Below are 18473 nucleotides of genomic sequence, written 5' to 3' on the forward strand. Positions count from 1 at the left end.
TGTTTTGGAGTGCAGCGTCTTGTCAGAGTTATTATAAGAAGATCAGGATCAGTTCTTGTCCTTTTGTATGTTGCTGAACTTCAGTCGTATTCAGAACTTTTTTTCTGATCTAACTCTCTATCAGTAATTCATTCAACATATATTTTTTGTGTGTGCTGGCAGAAGTCATTATTTTTTATTTCAGTTTCAAGGTTAGTTGTTTTGTTAAAATGTGTGTTGTCCGTTTATAGAAACAGAATTGACACAAAAGACAAAGCACCTCTCTGAAGTGATAAAAATGAATGCAAAAACACTCGTGTTTGATTTCTTTTCTGAAAAATAATTTATTTCCAGAGTAAAATAAACCATATGTTGCCATACAAAAAGAGTAAGAAAAGGGACAATGTCAAAACTGTAACTGCAGAGATCAGTAGAGTAACAGGTCGCATGTGCTGCGTTATGTTAAAGATTTCCTTATAAAACAAGACCTAGAATAAATCCAGTGTGTCGTTGTTGATTTTTATGTTGTTCGACTTTGCACACACAGCTTCTTGTGTCTATTCTAAAACTTGTACCCCAGATTTTACAGGCCTCGTTTGAAGACACAGATTCTGTTCCTTTTAATGCAACATACTAATTTCATTTCTATGAGTTGTCCCAAATCTTCTGTGACATCAAACACACACATTTTAATATAATTCGATTATATATAATTTATAGTTTGTTCTCAAATACAATCTAATAAACATCCCGGGCCTAATTAAACAAATATATTACTTCTCTTTTCTTTGTCTTGAATTCCAAACACATAAAAATATTACTGATTTTCGTCTTTGCGCTTCCACAAGGTGGAAAAGCCACAAGAAAATACAATCCACATTCTTCTTTGAATAATCCCTTATTAAGACATATTAGGCTGAATAAACTCTGCAGATGTATAACAAAAATGGAAATGAAACATAATGCTATATATGAGAAACAAACCTGCTGTCTGACTCAAAACTAGTTACAAACATAGACAAATCAGACACAAATTGCACATGTTCACCTATGAGACGAGACTTCACAGTCTAGTCTAAACAGTATCAAAAACAGTGCCTGTTATCCAGCAAGAGAACGACAAACTGATGCATCCTGACATTAAAAATATCTTGTTTTAAGTTTTTAGACTTATTCTTGGGAAATTAAACACATCTAATAGGCCACTAAAAACAACCCAGTCTGGGTATTCTGTTCTCTTTTTATACGAAACCTTCCTGCATTGAAATAAAACTACAGTATTAGTTTGTAAACACTTGGCAACTTTTAAATATGTATGAGTAACGGAAGAACCAACCAACATTTTTTTTAATGACAGTAATCTCATGTTTGAGCGAGAGACAGACAGAACACACAGTGCACTGACTGAAAGGTCATTTTTCACGGGCATCATGACAGACCTCAACAAATATGGCAGCTACAGTTTCAGTAACATCACGTCCACTCGCTAAAAATCAGCTCGGACTGAGCGAAACAGTGGGGTGGATGTCATCTATACCACCAGAGTCAACACAGGAGTTCAACACCGTGCTGGTATGTAAACGACTAAAATGGACCCTTTTGAAAGTTTACCCAAGACGTGGAGCAACTTCCCCTGTGACCTGAACAAAGCGTTAAATAGATTGCCTTTATCAAAAAACAAATTCCTCCTTTCAAGAGAAGAATAAAATCATCAAATAATCCGTTAGAGTATAAATGTCCACATTGTCCATTTTTCTGTAATGAACTATAAAACTGACTCCATATTTTCACAAAACTCGTGGTCCTCCAGGCTGTATATAAACTTTGTCCTGTCCACTAGTTTGGGGCCGTCTGTGAGTGATGGGTAAAACTCGGTGGGCGTCATGTAACCCTCGTGAGTCTTGATGTACTTCTTGTAGTTCCTGCGTAAACAATACCATGTGGTGGAGTAGAGGAGGAAAGCCACGCCCTTGAGGATGATGGCGAGGCTCACATACAGATGCCTGTATTTCACGTTGTTGTACAGTAGACATGCACCCTTCTCGCCGCAGTCTGAACTCCAGAAAAGGCAAGTGGAGTCGATCCCAGCACCGAAGATCAGAGGAGGGGGGATGAAGCCTGGAGGACAGAGACACTGAGTGAGCTGACAAATACTCTGAGCTTCATAAAAAATACTTCAAAGATGAAAATAAAACTAATTTGTGTTAATTAATTGGACAGTTTTCTGGATTTGTGTTTCTAATTTTTAAAATAACCGTCAATAAACTGTGTTCAAACTCCAACTTCTCAATTTTACAAACACATCTCAACAGACCAGATCTCAGGCTTGTATGACTCCAGTTTTACCTCTAAGAGCTGGACAACTTCTTCTTCTAAAATAATGCAATAAAAGAAACAAATGTCTCCTGAATGAAGACTGATTTTAAACCTTAAACGTTTTCCCTTGCCTTTGATTTGTCTGGCTACATTCTTTTGTTTTTGTGCTCTTTTTGGAATACTACAGAAAAGAGACATCAGAATAGTTCACAATGTTGATTTCCGTGAACACACAAATTCATTGTTCCTCAAATCAAAAAGATTGAAATTATTTGACCTCGTAGATTTTAAAACTGCACAAATTGTGTATAAGGTAAGGAAAAGTCTACTGCCAGGAAATATTCTTTGAAAGAGAGGGGGGCAGGGTTCCCACTCTTTTCCAGAGATTATTTTCCAGGAAGTTTCCAGGACATTTTCAGTGAAGTTTTTAACTCTCAGAGATTTAACAAAGTTTAAACTGTCTTCCTGCGTGGCGATGTCTGTTGTGATCAGCGATGTCTACAACATACAGTTTCTGTGTCGCTCTTTTTGTTCCGTTTGTTTTCATTATCAGGAGATTGTGCTCCTACTACCTACAGTACGGTAAATGAGCTCTCAGCCTGCAGGAAAAGTTGTGAGGTACAGACGCCCGGGCTCTCTGCCCGACACTGCTGGTCACTCTTTAACTTAAATATAGGACTCTTTGACTCAAAAGAGCACTCCACAATATAATATATAATATACAAACAATATAAATGCATGATTATGACTAAGTGAGGGAGAAAAGATGTCAAACAAGTCGCACATCAGGACCGGTCTGTGTCGCTGTCTTTTCCAGCTCAGTGTTCACTCAGCTTTCAATGAATGGGGATGTGTTTTTTTAATCGGGTCAAGTCGCCTGCAGTCATGTTGGAATAATTTTCCAGGATAATATGTGATTTTCCAGGACATTTTACTTTTTCCTCCCATTTTCCAGGTGTTTTCCAGTACTGTAAAACTGGTCAACTGTTTTCCAGGTTTTCCAGGTTTTCCAGGTTTTCCAGGACACATGGGAACCCTGGGGGGGGGTTATAACTTAAGACGGAAGTTAAGATTAAAGATGGTCAGTGTTCGGACCACAAGGATAAGTTTTTGTATTTCAGTCTGTGGTGAAAAACTGTGGAACAGTCTCAATATGGAGCTACAGCAATGTCAGAACATAATGCAGTTCAAGAAGTACAAAGAAATAACTTTCACAAGGTATAAGGAAGAAGACAAGTGTTGATAATCACGGGGGGTTTACTTTTGATTGTTGGTGTAAATATGAAGATAATATATGAAGATTTGACTTGTGGGAGTGCACTAGTATAATGCCAGATAATAGTGAATAAAGGGGTAGGATTAGATAAGTTTTAACTTCTTCCAACTCCTTTTCGCACATGTAAAGTAAAATGTTTAACTGCTTGCTATTATTGATTTTGTTTCTTTTGTATAACTATTTCTTTTTTTTCTTGTATGTTTGTGTAACTATTTCTTCTTTTCTACTTGTATGCTTTTTTTTTTTTTTTTTCAAAGACATCAAATCAAATCAAATGTGTGGTTTTCTTTGTGTGGCGGCAGTAGCTTAGTCTGTAGGGACTGGTAGGTTGGGACAGGATGCTGGAGAGGGGCAATGTGCTTCCTGCTGAGGTGCCCTTGAGTCCCAGGCACTGTACTCCCAGTGCACTCGGTATGGAGCCCCGTCTTCCTTACATCTCTCTACATGTGCATGTGTGTCTAGCATGTTCAATAGCAGAGTGCAAAAAGAGAATGTCTCCTCTGTATTCCTTTAGTCTCAAAACACCACCTGATCTATCGAGTCACTCAGCTTCAAGCATTCAAAAAACGATTATGTAACTTTACAATTACACATTAACATACAAGAGATACATTTAAACTCACTCTTAACAGAATTTGAAATTTGTGGAAGTATGTTTGTCTGCCTGCCAAGATTGAGAGAAGATTGACATCAGTCTCCTGCATGTGTTGCAGCTACAGTCTGCAGCCAGTCAACTTAGTTTGGAATAAAGACAGTGAATGGAGACATTTTCCCAAACCTCAAATTGATTCTGAAAAACACGGCGATGTCTTGAAGGGGCAATAGTATTATTATTAATACATTTATATGGAAGTTAAAATAAAGACATTTTGGATTTTGAAGGAATACGCATCAATAGTAATACAAAGTAACAGTAATGGTCAAACAATACAGGATAACTCGACTGTATCTCCAATCACATTTAATTATTATTCTCCTGGGTCATCTTTTTCTATTTAGTTATAGATTTATTCTTGATGTTCTGTTATAAATGATTTTTTTTGTTTTATTGTGCAATGAACAGTGGTGGACAAAGTACACAGCTTCATTACTTAAGTCAAAGTATAGATCCTCCAGGTCAGATATTACTCCAATACAAGTGAAAGTTTCTCTTTCAAATTATTACTTGAGTTAAAGTACTGGAGTACTTCCTTTTAAAAATACTCAAGTATTCAAAGTACTTCTTAAAAAATCTCAAAACATTGTATTTTCACAAAACATACACAGGAGTATATTCTGTTACATTCTGTTTATCTAGAAACCATTACTTAAAATCTCTAAAAACTATACCATGGAATAAAAACATAAACTAAGTTACTCCAAGCACAGACAACTTAGTTTGAAATGTTCATTTGGAATGAAACAAATGTTACGTAGCTCAACACACTTTCTCGGTTGAACAGTGAATGTTTGTAGGTTTGGGCGTAGTGGGAAACAGGGAGAACATTCAAACGATATGTATCATTCTTCATTTCAATAACCTCTAACACAGGCTGAAGATATCTACGTGGGTGCTCAGGTGGAGAATTATAGCCATCATTACCACCTCTAAATGAACTGCCTGATCTGAGTGATATCTGCTGTGTTTGCTCCACATTCAGCCGTGGAGACGCACTATATACAGGTACAGCTAAACCACTGAGACAAACAGAACTACACAAACACATTTTACCGTCTTAGGGATCAGATTTCAGAAAAGAGAAGGAAATTCATGAGCTGACCTCAAAGCAAAAGTAGTGAGTAACTAGAGCATTGATATAAATGTAGTGGAGTCAAAAGTACAATAATTGTCTTATAAATGTAGTGGAGTAAAAGTAATAAGTAAAATAATACTAAAGTAAAGTACAGATACTCAAAAAATATACTTAAGTACTGTACTCAAGTAAATTTACTCTGTTACTGTCCACCACTGGCAAGGAATGTGCTTTACAAGAAAGTGTGACCAAGTGATAGTAGACAGAGTAACAAGTGAACAAGGCACGAATGTGAACAACAAAAAAAAAACAGACAGACAAAGAAGTGGTAATAATAGTAATAGTAATACTACTACTACTACTATTACTACTACTACTACTACTAATAATAATAATAATAATAGTGAGACGAAAACCAAGGCAAAAACAAAAACAAAGCAACAACACCAGCAAACAAAACAAAACAAAACAAAACAAAACAAAACAAAACAAAAGAAACAAATGTTACAGGACAAATTTTCTGTTATAAATGATACTAACAGCATGAATTTTTAACCCCTACCTACCCCAAAAAGGAGACACTTATATATATAATGGTACTACGTCTATTTCAAGTTAAGTGTCTATTTCTACATTTCTTGATTTAGACTTCACTTTATCACTCCTTCAACAATCAAATGTGCATTTGGCTTTTTCAGTACCATCCACTTCAGTATATCCTGCCAACTTAATTCTGACCTTAGGTGTCTAAAATGAATGTTTTGACAGAGATATCTTTTCAATTGCTCCTACCTATAAGTCGCAGCAAAAGAAACAATACTCCAAGTGCATAGGATTTCAGTTCAGGGCTCACCGTCCTTCAAGAGAAGCAGAGAGAATACATTACTTTTATATTACTTTTCACTGCACCGCACTGCACACACTCATACGTTTCTATATTCACAACATGCCTGATCAGGATGATAACAGAGGGAGTCTGGGCCATGGCCCCAACCAGGCTGCAGGCACAGATCACACACAGGAAGATCAGGAAAGACTCCTGGCAGCCCGGCGTCGGACATTTCCCTGGAACGGCTGTGGCCAATGCACTTTCAGCGGAAACACAGCTGCATCCTGTCAGGTTCTGTGAAAATAAAAACACAAGGGGGGGGGTTTCATTTCAGAGCAACGTGAACAAAAACAGGTTAATGTTGAAGTCATAAAATACATGGTGTACGTTGCTTTAATATTTGGAGAGGGATCTGGAAACAGTGCAGAAGAAATGAGTGATCTTTGTTTTACATCTGCACAAAATGACTGCTGAACCTGCTGCAGTGAACAAGCAGTACTAAAGATTGTCTGTGCTGCTGAGAGCAGAGAAAAACTCGGCATGTGATTTGAATATAGAAGACTCTAATCTGCACATCAGTGCATCTGATCAAAAAAAACTCAGTAAAGCTTGATTGGCTAATATGTTGAAGCTTATGAAAGAACCATGAAAGGCCTTTTTTTTTGTTCGGTGGGTGTAAAATCCATGATTTAAAGGGAAACTAGAGAGAAGTTATCTCTGCTGCACAATCAGGTGAAAGGAAACCAAGACCGTGATTATAGGTTTTCTTAACTGAGTTGTAGTCATAGATTAGTTTTAGTGTAGAGACCTGAGAGGCGTTCCGTGTCATCTGAGTCGTTCCTGTACGAGAGCAGCCGGCGAAGCAGGCGGACAGGTAGGTGATTCCGTTGGCTCCACACACGGGACTGATGGAAGAAGTGAAGCAGTTGCATTGACTGATGCATGGAGCTTCTGGTTTCTCGCCCGTCCTCAGAGTCCTGAACAGAGACACAGACAGAAACCTCAGGGTCCTTTCCTTCTAGAAGTAATAACTGTATCTGTACAAAAAAAAAAAATTGAAGGAGCACTCTCTGCCCTTTCTCTGAGATACTATTGGTCTGTAGTTCACTTTTAACATCTCCATGGAAACTGCACTGCACTGGGTTCAGGTAAGCAAATCCAAAAGCAGTAAAGGCCTGATACAAAGTCAGTGTTTGTGCGGGACTACCACTGGCACCAAAGTGCTACTATGGTGCATCAAAAAGCACTACTTATCTACTGCAGGCCAAAGAATCCACTTGGACTCAACTGAACAAAATCATGCAGTTTTACAGTCAATGAAAACATCCTAACTAAACAGTAAAATATTTGTTTTTTTTGTCTTTTTTTAAATAAAAAACCCTCAGTAGGCACTGGCACGGGTCTCAAGGTTGAAAATTGTTTGAAAAAGAAGTTAAAATCAGGTCTGGACGTCTAAAACCTTATGACAACAATTTATCAATCTGCTGGAATATGGTTACAGCATCAACATGCCAGAAAACACAATTTTGTTTTAATTTTTTTTGATAAATTGTTAATGTTAAGGGGAAAAAAAGAAGACAGAAATTACTACTTTGACAGCATTTCTCCAAAATAACTAGTTTTTAAACAAAAAGCACAACTTTAGTGCATTATTCACAGAAGAAGAAGAAAGAAAATTGGTAATTTAGCAAAGCACCTCTGTCTATGAAAGATGAAAGACCCTTGGATGCTTTTGTAGTTGACAACACGGTGGTTAAGAAGAACTTAATGGATTTCAGTGGAGTAGGGCTTGCATGCTGAAGGTCATGGGAACGATAGCAGCTTCACTAACTTTAGTTTTTTCATTAGTGACTGCATTGCAGGGTTGGCAATTTATTTTAGCCACAAATTGCATGAGATGGGACTTGAAAACTGCTATTAATTTGTTTGTTAACATGATTGTTTTTTAATGTCTTCTCTGCAGAAATTCGCTCACTGGGAAGGCTTAGTAAATAGACAAAAGTAAATGTGACACCTTTGTAGTTCCTTACCAACTTCAGAGTACACGGTCAATGATCTACAGTAGGGTCATTTCTCACAAGTGGATCGTGCCCAATAACATTTCAGTGACACTGCATAAATTTAAGCTCTTTGTAATACATTGACTATATAGAAAAGTTAATCTCTTTCATTTAGTTTCTTTTGTCTGCCCTCTGACAACTCAAGCCTACAATGTTCTATATCACATCATGGTTTTTTTTTTCTTGTTTTTATTTTATTTTGCTGTGATCCGGGTTGCAACCAACAAATACCATCATTATTGTATAAAAAATAAAGTTTATGATGATATCAAGGTGGTATTTTCACAATAAACTCAGATATCTATGATCTGTAAAATAGTGAAAATTCCCATGAGTTATTCTATGTGACAATTTGAAAGAAAAAGGCTAATTGGGAGAGGAATATTTACAAAAATGTTTACAAATGAAAAGCCTGTCAATTGATTATTTAACTGACCAAATATTGCAGTTACTACAGTTGTATTTCAGTGTGATAGAGAAAGCTGCGAAGCACCGGAAGCTATCTCTGAGCATTGTAAGTGTGAGACAGAGGTTAAAGGACATTTTCAAAGATATTCACACATCCAAATAACTCTGAAGTTTAACTCTTCTCTTGAAAAATTAAGAAACCTCCCTGTACTGCATACCCCACTCATCATCACAATTACCTGTCCACAAAGTTTGTCTTATTGTCATAAAGTTTTGTTTAAAAGAAGTTGATATTTCTTAAAGGAAGAATAAGAACAGCGTCTGGTATCATGAACAGAAAAGCCCTCTGTTAAGACTGGAATTGTTGAATGACAAACATTTATCAGCAGCAGACAAAAACAGGCTGCAGTGACTCAACAGATGGAGAGTAATCCATCAAGATAAATCAAACAGGAAACTACTAAATATATATATTGGTAAATTAACTTTTATGGAAAGTTGCCTGTCGTAAAAGTTAATCAGTCATGAATATTTACGTGACAAAACATCCTGTTCTCCTGTTGCATGACAATCATGCTCTAAAACTCTCTGGCAGGACTTGTTTCTGATTCGGTCTTTTATATTTGTATTCAGCGCGTGCGGCCTCGAGCACCACAAGTCCACTTTCTGAATAGAAAATCTTTTTATAGACTCGATTAGATGACACAATGTTGTTTGAATAAAAAGTGAGCGCTCTGTGCCCCAATGACCGGTGGCGCTGATAAGAATTTTTATTTTCACATTTAGATCCTCTTCTATTCACCTCTGATAAAGTCCTGTAACCTTGGCAACAGAGTTACTGCTCATATTTATTTATTAGAGTGTCCTTACGATAAGAATACAATCTTTGCAAGTTCTTTTTTCCACAATCAAGGTTATGAAAACTCACTGAAATTTCAATTAATTGACATTAAATCATTACCCATAATCTGCTAGTTATTGTTTTTAATTTATTGTTTGCTAACTTTAATTAATCCAGATGAAGTCTTTGAATTTGGGGGAGGATCATATATTTAATTTGCTCTTGCATGCAATACCATGATCTGCTACTTTGCATGTGAATGGTGAAGTGCAACAAAACAAGCGGTTGTGAAAGGCCTTGTGTGAACGCAGCCCATTGTCAAACAGGTATTTGAGGAAGTTAAACTTTACTTTAACCAGATAACTTCAACACAGCATGACTATGTTGCACTTTCCTCATGATATTGAAAGACGTGGGTAACGTAATTTTATCAATTGTTAGTTAGCATTTGTTTGTTTGTTTGGAAAGAGATCCAAATTGGGGTCACAGGTTTTCTTTCCAATCAGCAGATATTGGGAGCACCTGTGATGTTCTCTTGATTGCCATCAGCTGAGAGAGGCTATATAAGAAGGCTGAGGTCTCCCTCTGCAGTTGGGTTTTTACTCATGAGAAGGTCAACACCATCTGTTGGCTTTCTTTATTTTCAGTTGACGTTTGAGTCAGTTGCAAGTTTTCCTTCTGTTCAGCAATCATTGTATTTACCCCCTCGTCAGCGGCTCACATTTCTCTTTTGTTTTGGGTCTAATTATTTGTCCATCCATCATTTTGATAGCATCAGTGTGTGCTTGTGCAGCATCGTACTTCCAATGACACCTTTTTGAAATCACAAGGGCCCATTTTTGTCTGACTTTTTATGCAAGTGCAGTTATTTGTTAGTTTCCTAAACCCCAGCCCCTGTCCTTCATGTTCTCTTTTAGGGTCAACATGACACCCCTGTTGTTCCTCATCTAATTAAAGTCCTGATCCTAAGAGACAAACTGTTATTATAAATCCTCTCTTCACCAACTACAATTAATTCAAAACGCTGCTGCTAGACTGTTAACCAGGTCCAGTAAAGTATCCCACATCACTCCCATCCTATTCTCCTTACACTGGCTATGTTTAAGATCCTCATATTAACATACAAAGCAATCCATCATCAAGCACCCTCTTATATCTCTGACCTGCTCCACCCTTACATCCCCAGTAGACCCCTCAGATCCTCAGACCAGGGTCTGCTTGCTGTGCCTCGTGTCAGGCTTAAAACTAAGGGTGACCGTGCCTTTGAGCATGTTGACTGCAGCATGTTGATTCTCTGTAAAGCACTTTGTGCCTGTCTGTGATAGGTGCTATACTAAATAAAGTTTACTTACTTATTTACTTAATACAATAAAAAAACAATAACACCCAATGTATTGTTTGGCAGCTCCAAGCTAAGCATGTATACAACATTTAAAACAAAGAGCTTCTATATAATCTCTCTTACTCGTTGCCATATCTGACGGTCACCCCAGCCACAGGACCTGTGTCACATCCCAGGAAGAGGAAGGAGACGTAGCACGCAGTGGAAATCAGGTTGACCAGCATGGCCATGCGGATGGCCCCAAGTGCCGACAGGTTGAGCTTCTTCACCAGCAGACCACCCATGAAGATCCCCAGACATGCACATGGAATGGCAGTCATACCTTTCAAAATAAAAGTTGATGAGATACCTGTTTAATTTACAACTACTACAAAAAAAGAAAAGCTGCAAGGCTCTGTGTGTGTGTTTGTGAATGTGTGCAGACAGACCTAGCAGCTGGTTTGCTGAAGTGGTGGTGAGGTTGAATTGCTGCTCGAGGTATTTCCCCAGAAAGGCTGCAAAGCCGGCCACGACAGCAATCTCCATACAGGCCGCCAGGATGATGCAGGTGAACACGGGGTTGGACAGGAGGTGCTTGGTTACCTTGGGAATGACTAGCACCACAGAAAAATGATCATTAATATCTGAGCATGAGCAAAACGTTTTTATTTTTCTACACTTCAAAAAAATAATTAATAGTTTTAGTAATTTGAACTTGTATTTGAGTCTATGAATAGCTTTTATAGTTGCATCTATTTCAAATTTCCACCATTTAAATCATTACAATCCTGCTAACAGCTATTTCAAGTGGTATAATAAAAAATGATAAAAAATAACAACAGGTCTGACTTGAATCAATCTACATTTTGAGTACTATTTCCTTTTAATATTTGAGTAAAAAGTGAATCTAGCACATTTTTTAGTGCAGTGCTTTACATCTGGTGGAATTTAAATAATTTTGTTCTATCCATGTAGGCACATCTACAGCAGTATCAAACTCACAGTTTAATATTTAGTTAACATACATAATTATATGTAAAATCACAAAGTATTTATAAGTGTCACAAATTTAAAAAGGTTGTAACACTGACAGGAAATGTTTTCTCTGCATTTTAACACTGCAGTGCAGCAGTACAGCTTGCACACTCACCCCTGAGTTGCTGACAGCAGGTGGGGCTGTTGGCAGGCTCGTGGTTGCCAACGAGCCCGTTGCTGGACTTTGGAGTCTCATATTCTGAATTCAGTGACGGAGGAAGCATAACCTGCTCGCTCTCAGCACCTTCCTCTCTGTCCTTGGTCGGCAGGGACTGAGGGAAGCCAAACATCAGGATAGCAGAGCAAAAGAGTAAGGCACCGCACAGGAGGAAGCCTGCCCACCAGGCCCCGATCCATCGGGGGTCGTCTGGGGTGATGTTCAGCTTACCTGAAGCAGAGGAAAAAGAGAGTTAAGACACCACAGTCAAACAGAAACATGCTGAAGTTTAAAAAAAAAAAAAAAGATACAGGAGAAAACTCACTAGTGTCAATGAAGATAGCATCCACATAGAACTTAGTGCAGAGAGAGCCAAGGATGAAGCCACAGGCCGGTCCAAACACCAGAGTGGAGAAGAGGATACCTGCAGAGACACAAATATCCACTTTAATGCTCAGGTCTTATTATATTCACTTGACACTACTAGAAATATGTTTTTAGGGGAAATAACAGCCACACTTTGTTACTGCAGCCATGAATATTACATTTCAGTTTACATAAATCTTGAGGTTATCTGTATAATACTATTAATCCCTTGTATAAATCCATAAAACACACCTGGTAAACAAAAATGATTATAAGAAGTATTTAAGAGCAAACAATGTCCACACAGTCAGATATTTTCTGATTGAACATCTTCTGATTAGTTTATTATTCTTGTTTAATGAGACGATTATACATTTCCTGCTGTGAAGTGTCAATAAAGTTTCATTTTACTTAAAAAAAACAAGATTAGGTTAGCATGGCTTGCAACAAATCTAATGAATTCATGAAGGTAAAACAAGATTCCATTACAAAAGTAGAGTAAAGAGACAACTTGGGAAGCTCATCTTCATTTGAGCACTTCTTTTATCTGGCCTTTTCCAGGTTTCTTTGAATCCAGACAGCAAACAGGGAAACAGTTTGGGCTGTCAGGAAAGATCAAATCAGCCAGTTTGAACCACAAGGCAAGTGCAGCAGTCGTGGCAACACACACACACACACACACACACACACACTTAGTGTGACTGCACTCATTACGATCACATGGCTCAGCCTCCTGGCAGGTTAACACCATATGCAAACAGACCCAAACACATTCTGTGAGGTGGACCCCTGACTACAGGAACCAGTTGTTTTGTGTTCCAGTCTGCTGTAGCGGGCAGCTGGAGATATAAATGTGGTCCAAAAGCCTCATTAGAGTGCTATCAGCAGGGCTAAAGTCTGGCACTGTGACTCAGACTGCAGGCACATAATGAAGACTCAAAGCTCAATTTGGGAGACAAATTTCTTCCTGGCTATATGTCCTGTGATGTGTGGTATTATTAGGCCACAGGATGGAGTGTATTTGGCACACAGACACAGACCAGATCTTCCTCTAAGTTTGACAAATGTGGTAATGGTAGCTTCAGATTACCGTTAAACTACAATGAAATCATCTCTGCTATATATCTTCCCCTTGCGGCCCTGCAGCATCACAAACATCCCCCTTTTACTGGCTGCCTGTTGGCCTGAACATCGCTGCTATCAGCACGGCGCCTTCAGTAAGACATTATTTGGATGCCAGGAGCAGCCACTTAACAAACAAGCATGGAAACTGTGACTAAGCTTCATGTTTCCCTCCACTAGTTCTGAGACTGAATGTACGGCCTGCTTCCTGCCCTGACCACCCACATAGGAAGGGAGTCAACACGTTCACACGATCGTAGCCTCATTCACATCATGGTTTAATTCTTCACATGAAGGAAACGGCTCATAGATCTGTTAGGAAAGGATAACTGCCACAATGTGGACTCTTGAGGCAAGATGAGGAGAGAAACAAAAGAAAAAGTAAAGTTTCATTTTGTGATGTGATGGGAACCCATTTTCCTCATAACTGAAACAGCTTTGTGGTTAACAGACAAACCAGAACGGAAATGAGCATGATAAACTGGTAGAGTCTGTGAGGCACCCGAGTGTGACAGATATTTTTTCACCTCTTCCTTCAGCTAAGTCTTGTGGTTTTGAATAATTACAAAAAAAGAGCCAGATATTAAATTAATATCCTCTGCTTTTATAAAATATAAAATTAAAGTTTAAAAAAGATAAGGCATGAAGAGAAGAAGCATGTGCGCACAGACTTAAACCACAAACTCATACAGTACAGACACACAGGAAGGAGCTGCTGTGCCTAAAGACCAATAAAACTGCAGTGTAACAACATGTAATGCTTATGTGAAGTAGGTCTGCAGTCACTATGTGAACATTTTGCCTGTGGTGTTGCAAATGAGGCCTGTGCACTCGCTATTTCAAGTGTTTCCTTAGAAACTGAGTGTTGTCTTCTCATAGCAACAACATCACAATTGCTTTCACCATAGGAAGCCCAAAAGAGGAAATTCAGTTAGTGAAATCACCTTCAAGGGGATGATAGTTTAGCAAGCCCACAGGTCCTCGACCACCGAGAGGATAAATGCCTCTCCCCGAGTCGCTGGTTCTCCCAGTGCTTTAAGAAACTCTGTCTCCTTGATGATAACATTGTGCCACAGCGTGAGTCTCGCATGTGGGAAAGATTGCTAATCTATGAGGGAGCATTCCCCCTTATCAATCTGCTGCTTCTGCACAAGAAATGAGGGCTGATAATCTTCACATGAAATAATTAAATAAATAACGGGCATGGATTATTTTTTGTGTGTCTAAAGATTAAAAGAAGAGAAACAGCAAGTCGTGTCTCTCACTATGAGGATAAGCTAGCATCAACATGAGCGTGATCTTATGGTTAAAACAGAAGCATTGCTTCAGTGTAGCTTATCTTCACTTTTTTTTCCCCCAATCATATTTTATTGGGGTTTTTTCAAATTAAAAAGAACATACAAACAAACAAGAATATAAACACGGCAGCTCAGACATTTTAAAAAAGGACATACTACTAGGAAATAAAAGAGACACAAAACAGGTTATACAGCTTACATATGTAACATATAGACCGAGAAGATGAAAACGTAAGTCAGTCGGTTAGGCCCCCCTCATTCACATTTGCAGACAGGACAGTCCCATTACCGCTATATTCAGGGTAAGGTGCAGTCATTGATCCTATGTGTCCTGGTTGACAATGTCACTTCTGTTAAGGAATCCCACAGTTAATGTGTTAGCTAGGTTGGGATCAATATACTGTAGGTACAGATCCCATATCTTGTAAAAAGTATCAGTTGTTGAGTGCAGCATACATGTAAGAAACTCCATGGGCATACAATGCATGATCATTTTGTGCCAGTTTTTCTTCGTTGGTGGCTTCTCCTTAATCCAGGATAACAGAATGTGTTTCCTTGCAGCATATGCTAAAAGGTTAAACAGTTGTTTGTGATGTCTACTGACAAGCTTCCTGTCAGGAAGGCCAAGAATAAGACAAACAGGGTCTGGCTCAAACTTCACGCCAAATATTAGACTCAGCTGCTATACTACACCCAACCAGTATCGTTCTATTTTGGAACAAGACCACATATAGTGAGTATAGTCTCCTATCTCAACTTTACATTTAAGGCAGAGAGGAGATAAAGTGGCATTCATTTTGTGACGGTGAAATTTGCAGTCTATGTAGATCTTATCTTATCTTCACTTTTACCTTCTTCTCATTATCTTTCTAATTTGAGGTGGTAAAAAATAAGAAAGTCCATTAAATTTGGAGCTTTGGACTTAAGTTACGTAGTGTAACTTAGCTTCGTACAAAAAAACAGAAGCATGAAGACATAGCTAGCTAGGCAGTTAGCGGAAACTCTAGGAAGTCAGTGAGAATGGCCAGGAAATATTCTGGCCCTAAACCCTCATTTTATTTGAATAAGCTAGCTGTTGCTTCATACTTACAGTAGCTCTAGCTAGTTGACAAAGTTGATACCATACTTATGTTGGGGTGGTAAGTATAAACCAGGGACAGCAGACAGTTGGCATAGCTTGGCACAGAAACAGCAAGCTTCTCTTAGTTCAAAGCTAACAAATTCTGCCAGCTCAGTTAAAAGTTGTATCTATTTGTTCCATTAAAAAAAAAAATTGTAACTTTAATATAGAGTTACTGTACATAATGTGGTGCCAGAGGAGGTGAATGTTTAAAAGTAATTTGACTGTTTCACATAAAGGATTTATGTGGGCACTCACAGAGACCCTTTTAGACAAACCTCTGTTTCCATTTCACCTCTGTGCTGCTTCAATACACTTTTTATCTTGTTTCAAACTGACCCTTGCCATCAGGTGAATGCCAAACAGAATACTGCTTGTACAAGTTTTCAAAGCCCATATTTCCTGTTTGTCCTGCCAGGATTAAGATGAAGACAAAAAACAGAACAGCAAACCTAAGTAAAGCACATTAAATCTCCATGAAGGACAATACACGACCACAGCCGTGGGTAATCTTTGTAATACTCTCCCTCTCCAAACTGCCTCTAAATCCCTTTTCCCTTCCAGCAGTTCTGTTAGGAGATAAGTACAAAACAAACTAATTTGTTCATGTTGTAGTTCTCTGGGCCTTTTAGTATCCTGTGAATTATACTCTCAGGGGAGCATGTCAGATGTAATTCAATTACAAAGCTCAGCTCTTGTGTTTTTGTCTCCCTCTAATTTGTTTAGAGACCAACAGAAAAGGCAGGAAGAGCTGCTGTCCATGAGGCTTGTGCTTCCGGATTTTAATTAACCCACAGATGCATCCCGTATCCTACGCAATGCATTCAGAAAGTTGATTTAATATGAATATTACATTTATTAACGCCCACGCATTCCCTTCAAAGAGCACAGAGGGTTACTTTGTGGGGCTGTCTTGTGCAAACTGGAGATCAGAGTCAGTTTTTCACATGTTGCACTGGTGGTTTACACAAATGCAAGGTCCTTAACGTCATGCTGTCTGTCTTCACACTTACACAGAGCTGACTACAAGAAACTCCATCTTAGGAATGCCTGTACTACTTGGTAAAGATTTAGCCAATCGTACAAGTGATGAATAAAATCACTCTTATATTTTAGTGTAACCAGTTGATACCCAGAGATAGAGACATATTTAAAGCTGCTTTACATAGATATGGATACCAAAAATGTAAAAACTCCCAGTTGCAAAGTTCAGTTACTTTTGAAACTCTAAATCAAGAGATTGAGATTATAAACCAGCACAGCGAGGGTATCAACAGCTCATGCTAATCGAAATGTCAGATACATTACATTACGCCTGCAGCGTCCTCGCTTTACTTTCTGCTTTTACTTTATAAAAGGAATTCCTTCTCCTTCTCCATTAATCCTGCTCAAGTTGGTTGAGTAATCCCCTGAGCTAAATAAGAGCAGAGTGGGATGTTGAGGCCAAACAACAGCTTGTGCCACTTTCACAAGGGACGGTTCTGAAACTGATAGTGAGTTAAACGATCACTGAAGGATAAATCCAAGAGTCAGTGTCCCAGCTCTCCACCACTGGGACCTCAACATAAGCTCATGTCAAAAGGTCAAAAGAGAGGGGGAAAAGAGAGTCCCATTATAGACAAACTGCATAAAGCAGACACAAGATTTCAAGTTTATGTTCACAGCTACGGTAAAGTTTAATGGCTGTACAATTTAAAGAGCTTTCAGACAAAAGACTGACTCATACATCTTGTGTGTAGAGGAGTAAAGACATTTTAGAGATGAAAGAGACTCTGGAGAGAGACACACAAACAGGCCACAGACGTCTCACTGAGCACAGGACATTTTCTGCATGCCCACTTACACAAAGCAGCATCACTCACTCTGACAGTAACACAAAAGATACAAACAACACGAGTACACCTCCATGCTTAAACCACACCTAACGACAGTCCAACTGCTTCCTGGCAACACACTTCCTCTGCCCTATTTAGCTGCACCGAAGTGGTAGCAGAATGACAGCACAGTGTTTTCTGGTTTGTGAAAGAAATTTGCAACTATGCAATGCAGTAAGATCAGTAGGTTAAATAATTTTTTTATGGAGGGAAAGCATCACAGTATTTTATTTAGCTGTGCCTTTTGATTTGGTCATTTTGCCAACTGTTTCACAAATTTACATTGAAAAGAAAAGGAATAATAATGGTGATTTAAACTCACATTAAGTTTGTGAGCTGGGTATATTATCTTTTTTTTATCCCTCCTTTTTCGTATTGTTGCACTAGCCAGCTAAAATACTGGTAGCCGATAGTGTAAGTAGTGAAAACAGCTTGCACTGGCGGACTGTCTTAGACCGGGAGCAAAGAATACTGTGCAGTCTAGAGCAGGGGTTCCCAAAGTGTGGGTCGGGACCCCCTGGGGGGTTGCGAGAACACAAATGGGGGGGTCGTGAGATGTCTTCCAGAATTAAAAAAATATATATATTATTATTTTTTTTTTATTTATTTTTTTTTATTTACCTTGTTTTCTTATGTGTATCTTCCTTTTTGTTTGTACTGTTAATTATTATTATTTGTTTATTATCATTATTTTTGTATTTTTTTGTATTTATTTATTTTTTCTTTTCTTTGTTGATT

General features: G+C 38.4%; 1 protein-coding gene across 1 annotated transcript in view; it reads right to left on the bottom strand.

Annotated features, from left to right (window-relative positions):
* Positions 1–298: 298 nt before the first annotated feature.
* slco3a1 (solute carrier organic anion transporter family, member 3A1) overlaps positions 299–18473 on the bottom strand; it is a 48881-nt gene continuing 30706 nt past the window's right edge. The window contains exons 3-10 of the mRNA XM_034686696.1: positions 12281–12379; positions 11914–12186; positions 11213–11377; positions 10908–11106; positions 6942–7110; positions 6255–6427; positions 6097–6161; positions 299–2097 (exon numbers count right to left, since the gene is read on the bottom strand). Coding sequence (XP_034542587.1) covers positions 1745–2097; positions 6097–6161; positions 6255–6427; positions 6942–7110; positions 10908–11106; positions 11213–11377; positions 11914–12186; positions 12281–12379 — 1496 coding nt within the window. The 3' untranslated portion in view covers positions 299–1744. The remainder of the gene's footprint in view (positions 2098–6096; positions 6162–6254; positions 6428–6941; positions 7111–10907; positions 11107–11212; positions 11378–11913; positions 12187–12280; positions 12380–18473) is intronic.

The sequence above is a fragment of the Notolabrus celidotus genome, chromosome 6, assembly GCF_009762535.1.
Source record: "Notolabrus celidotus isolate fNotCel1 chromosome 6, fNotCel1.pri, whole genome shotgun sequence".
Classification (NCBI taxonomy): Eukaryota; Metazoa; Chordata; class Actinopteri; order Labriformes; family Labridae; genus Notolabrus; species Notolabrus celidotus.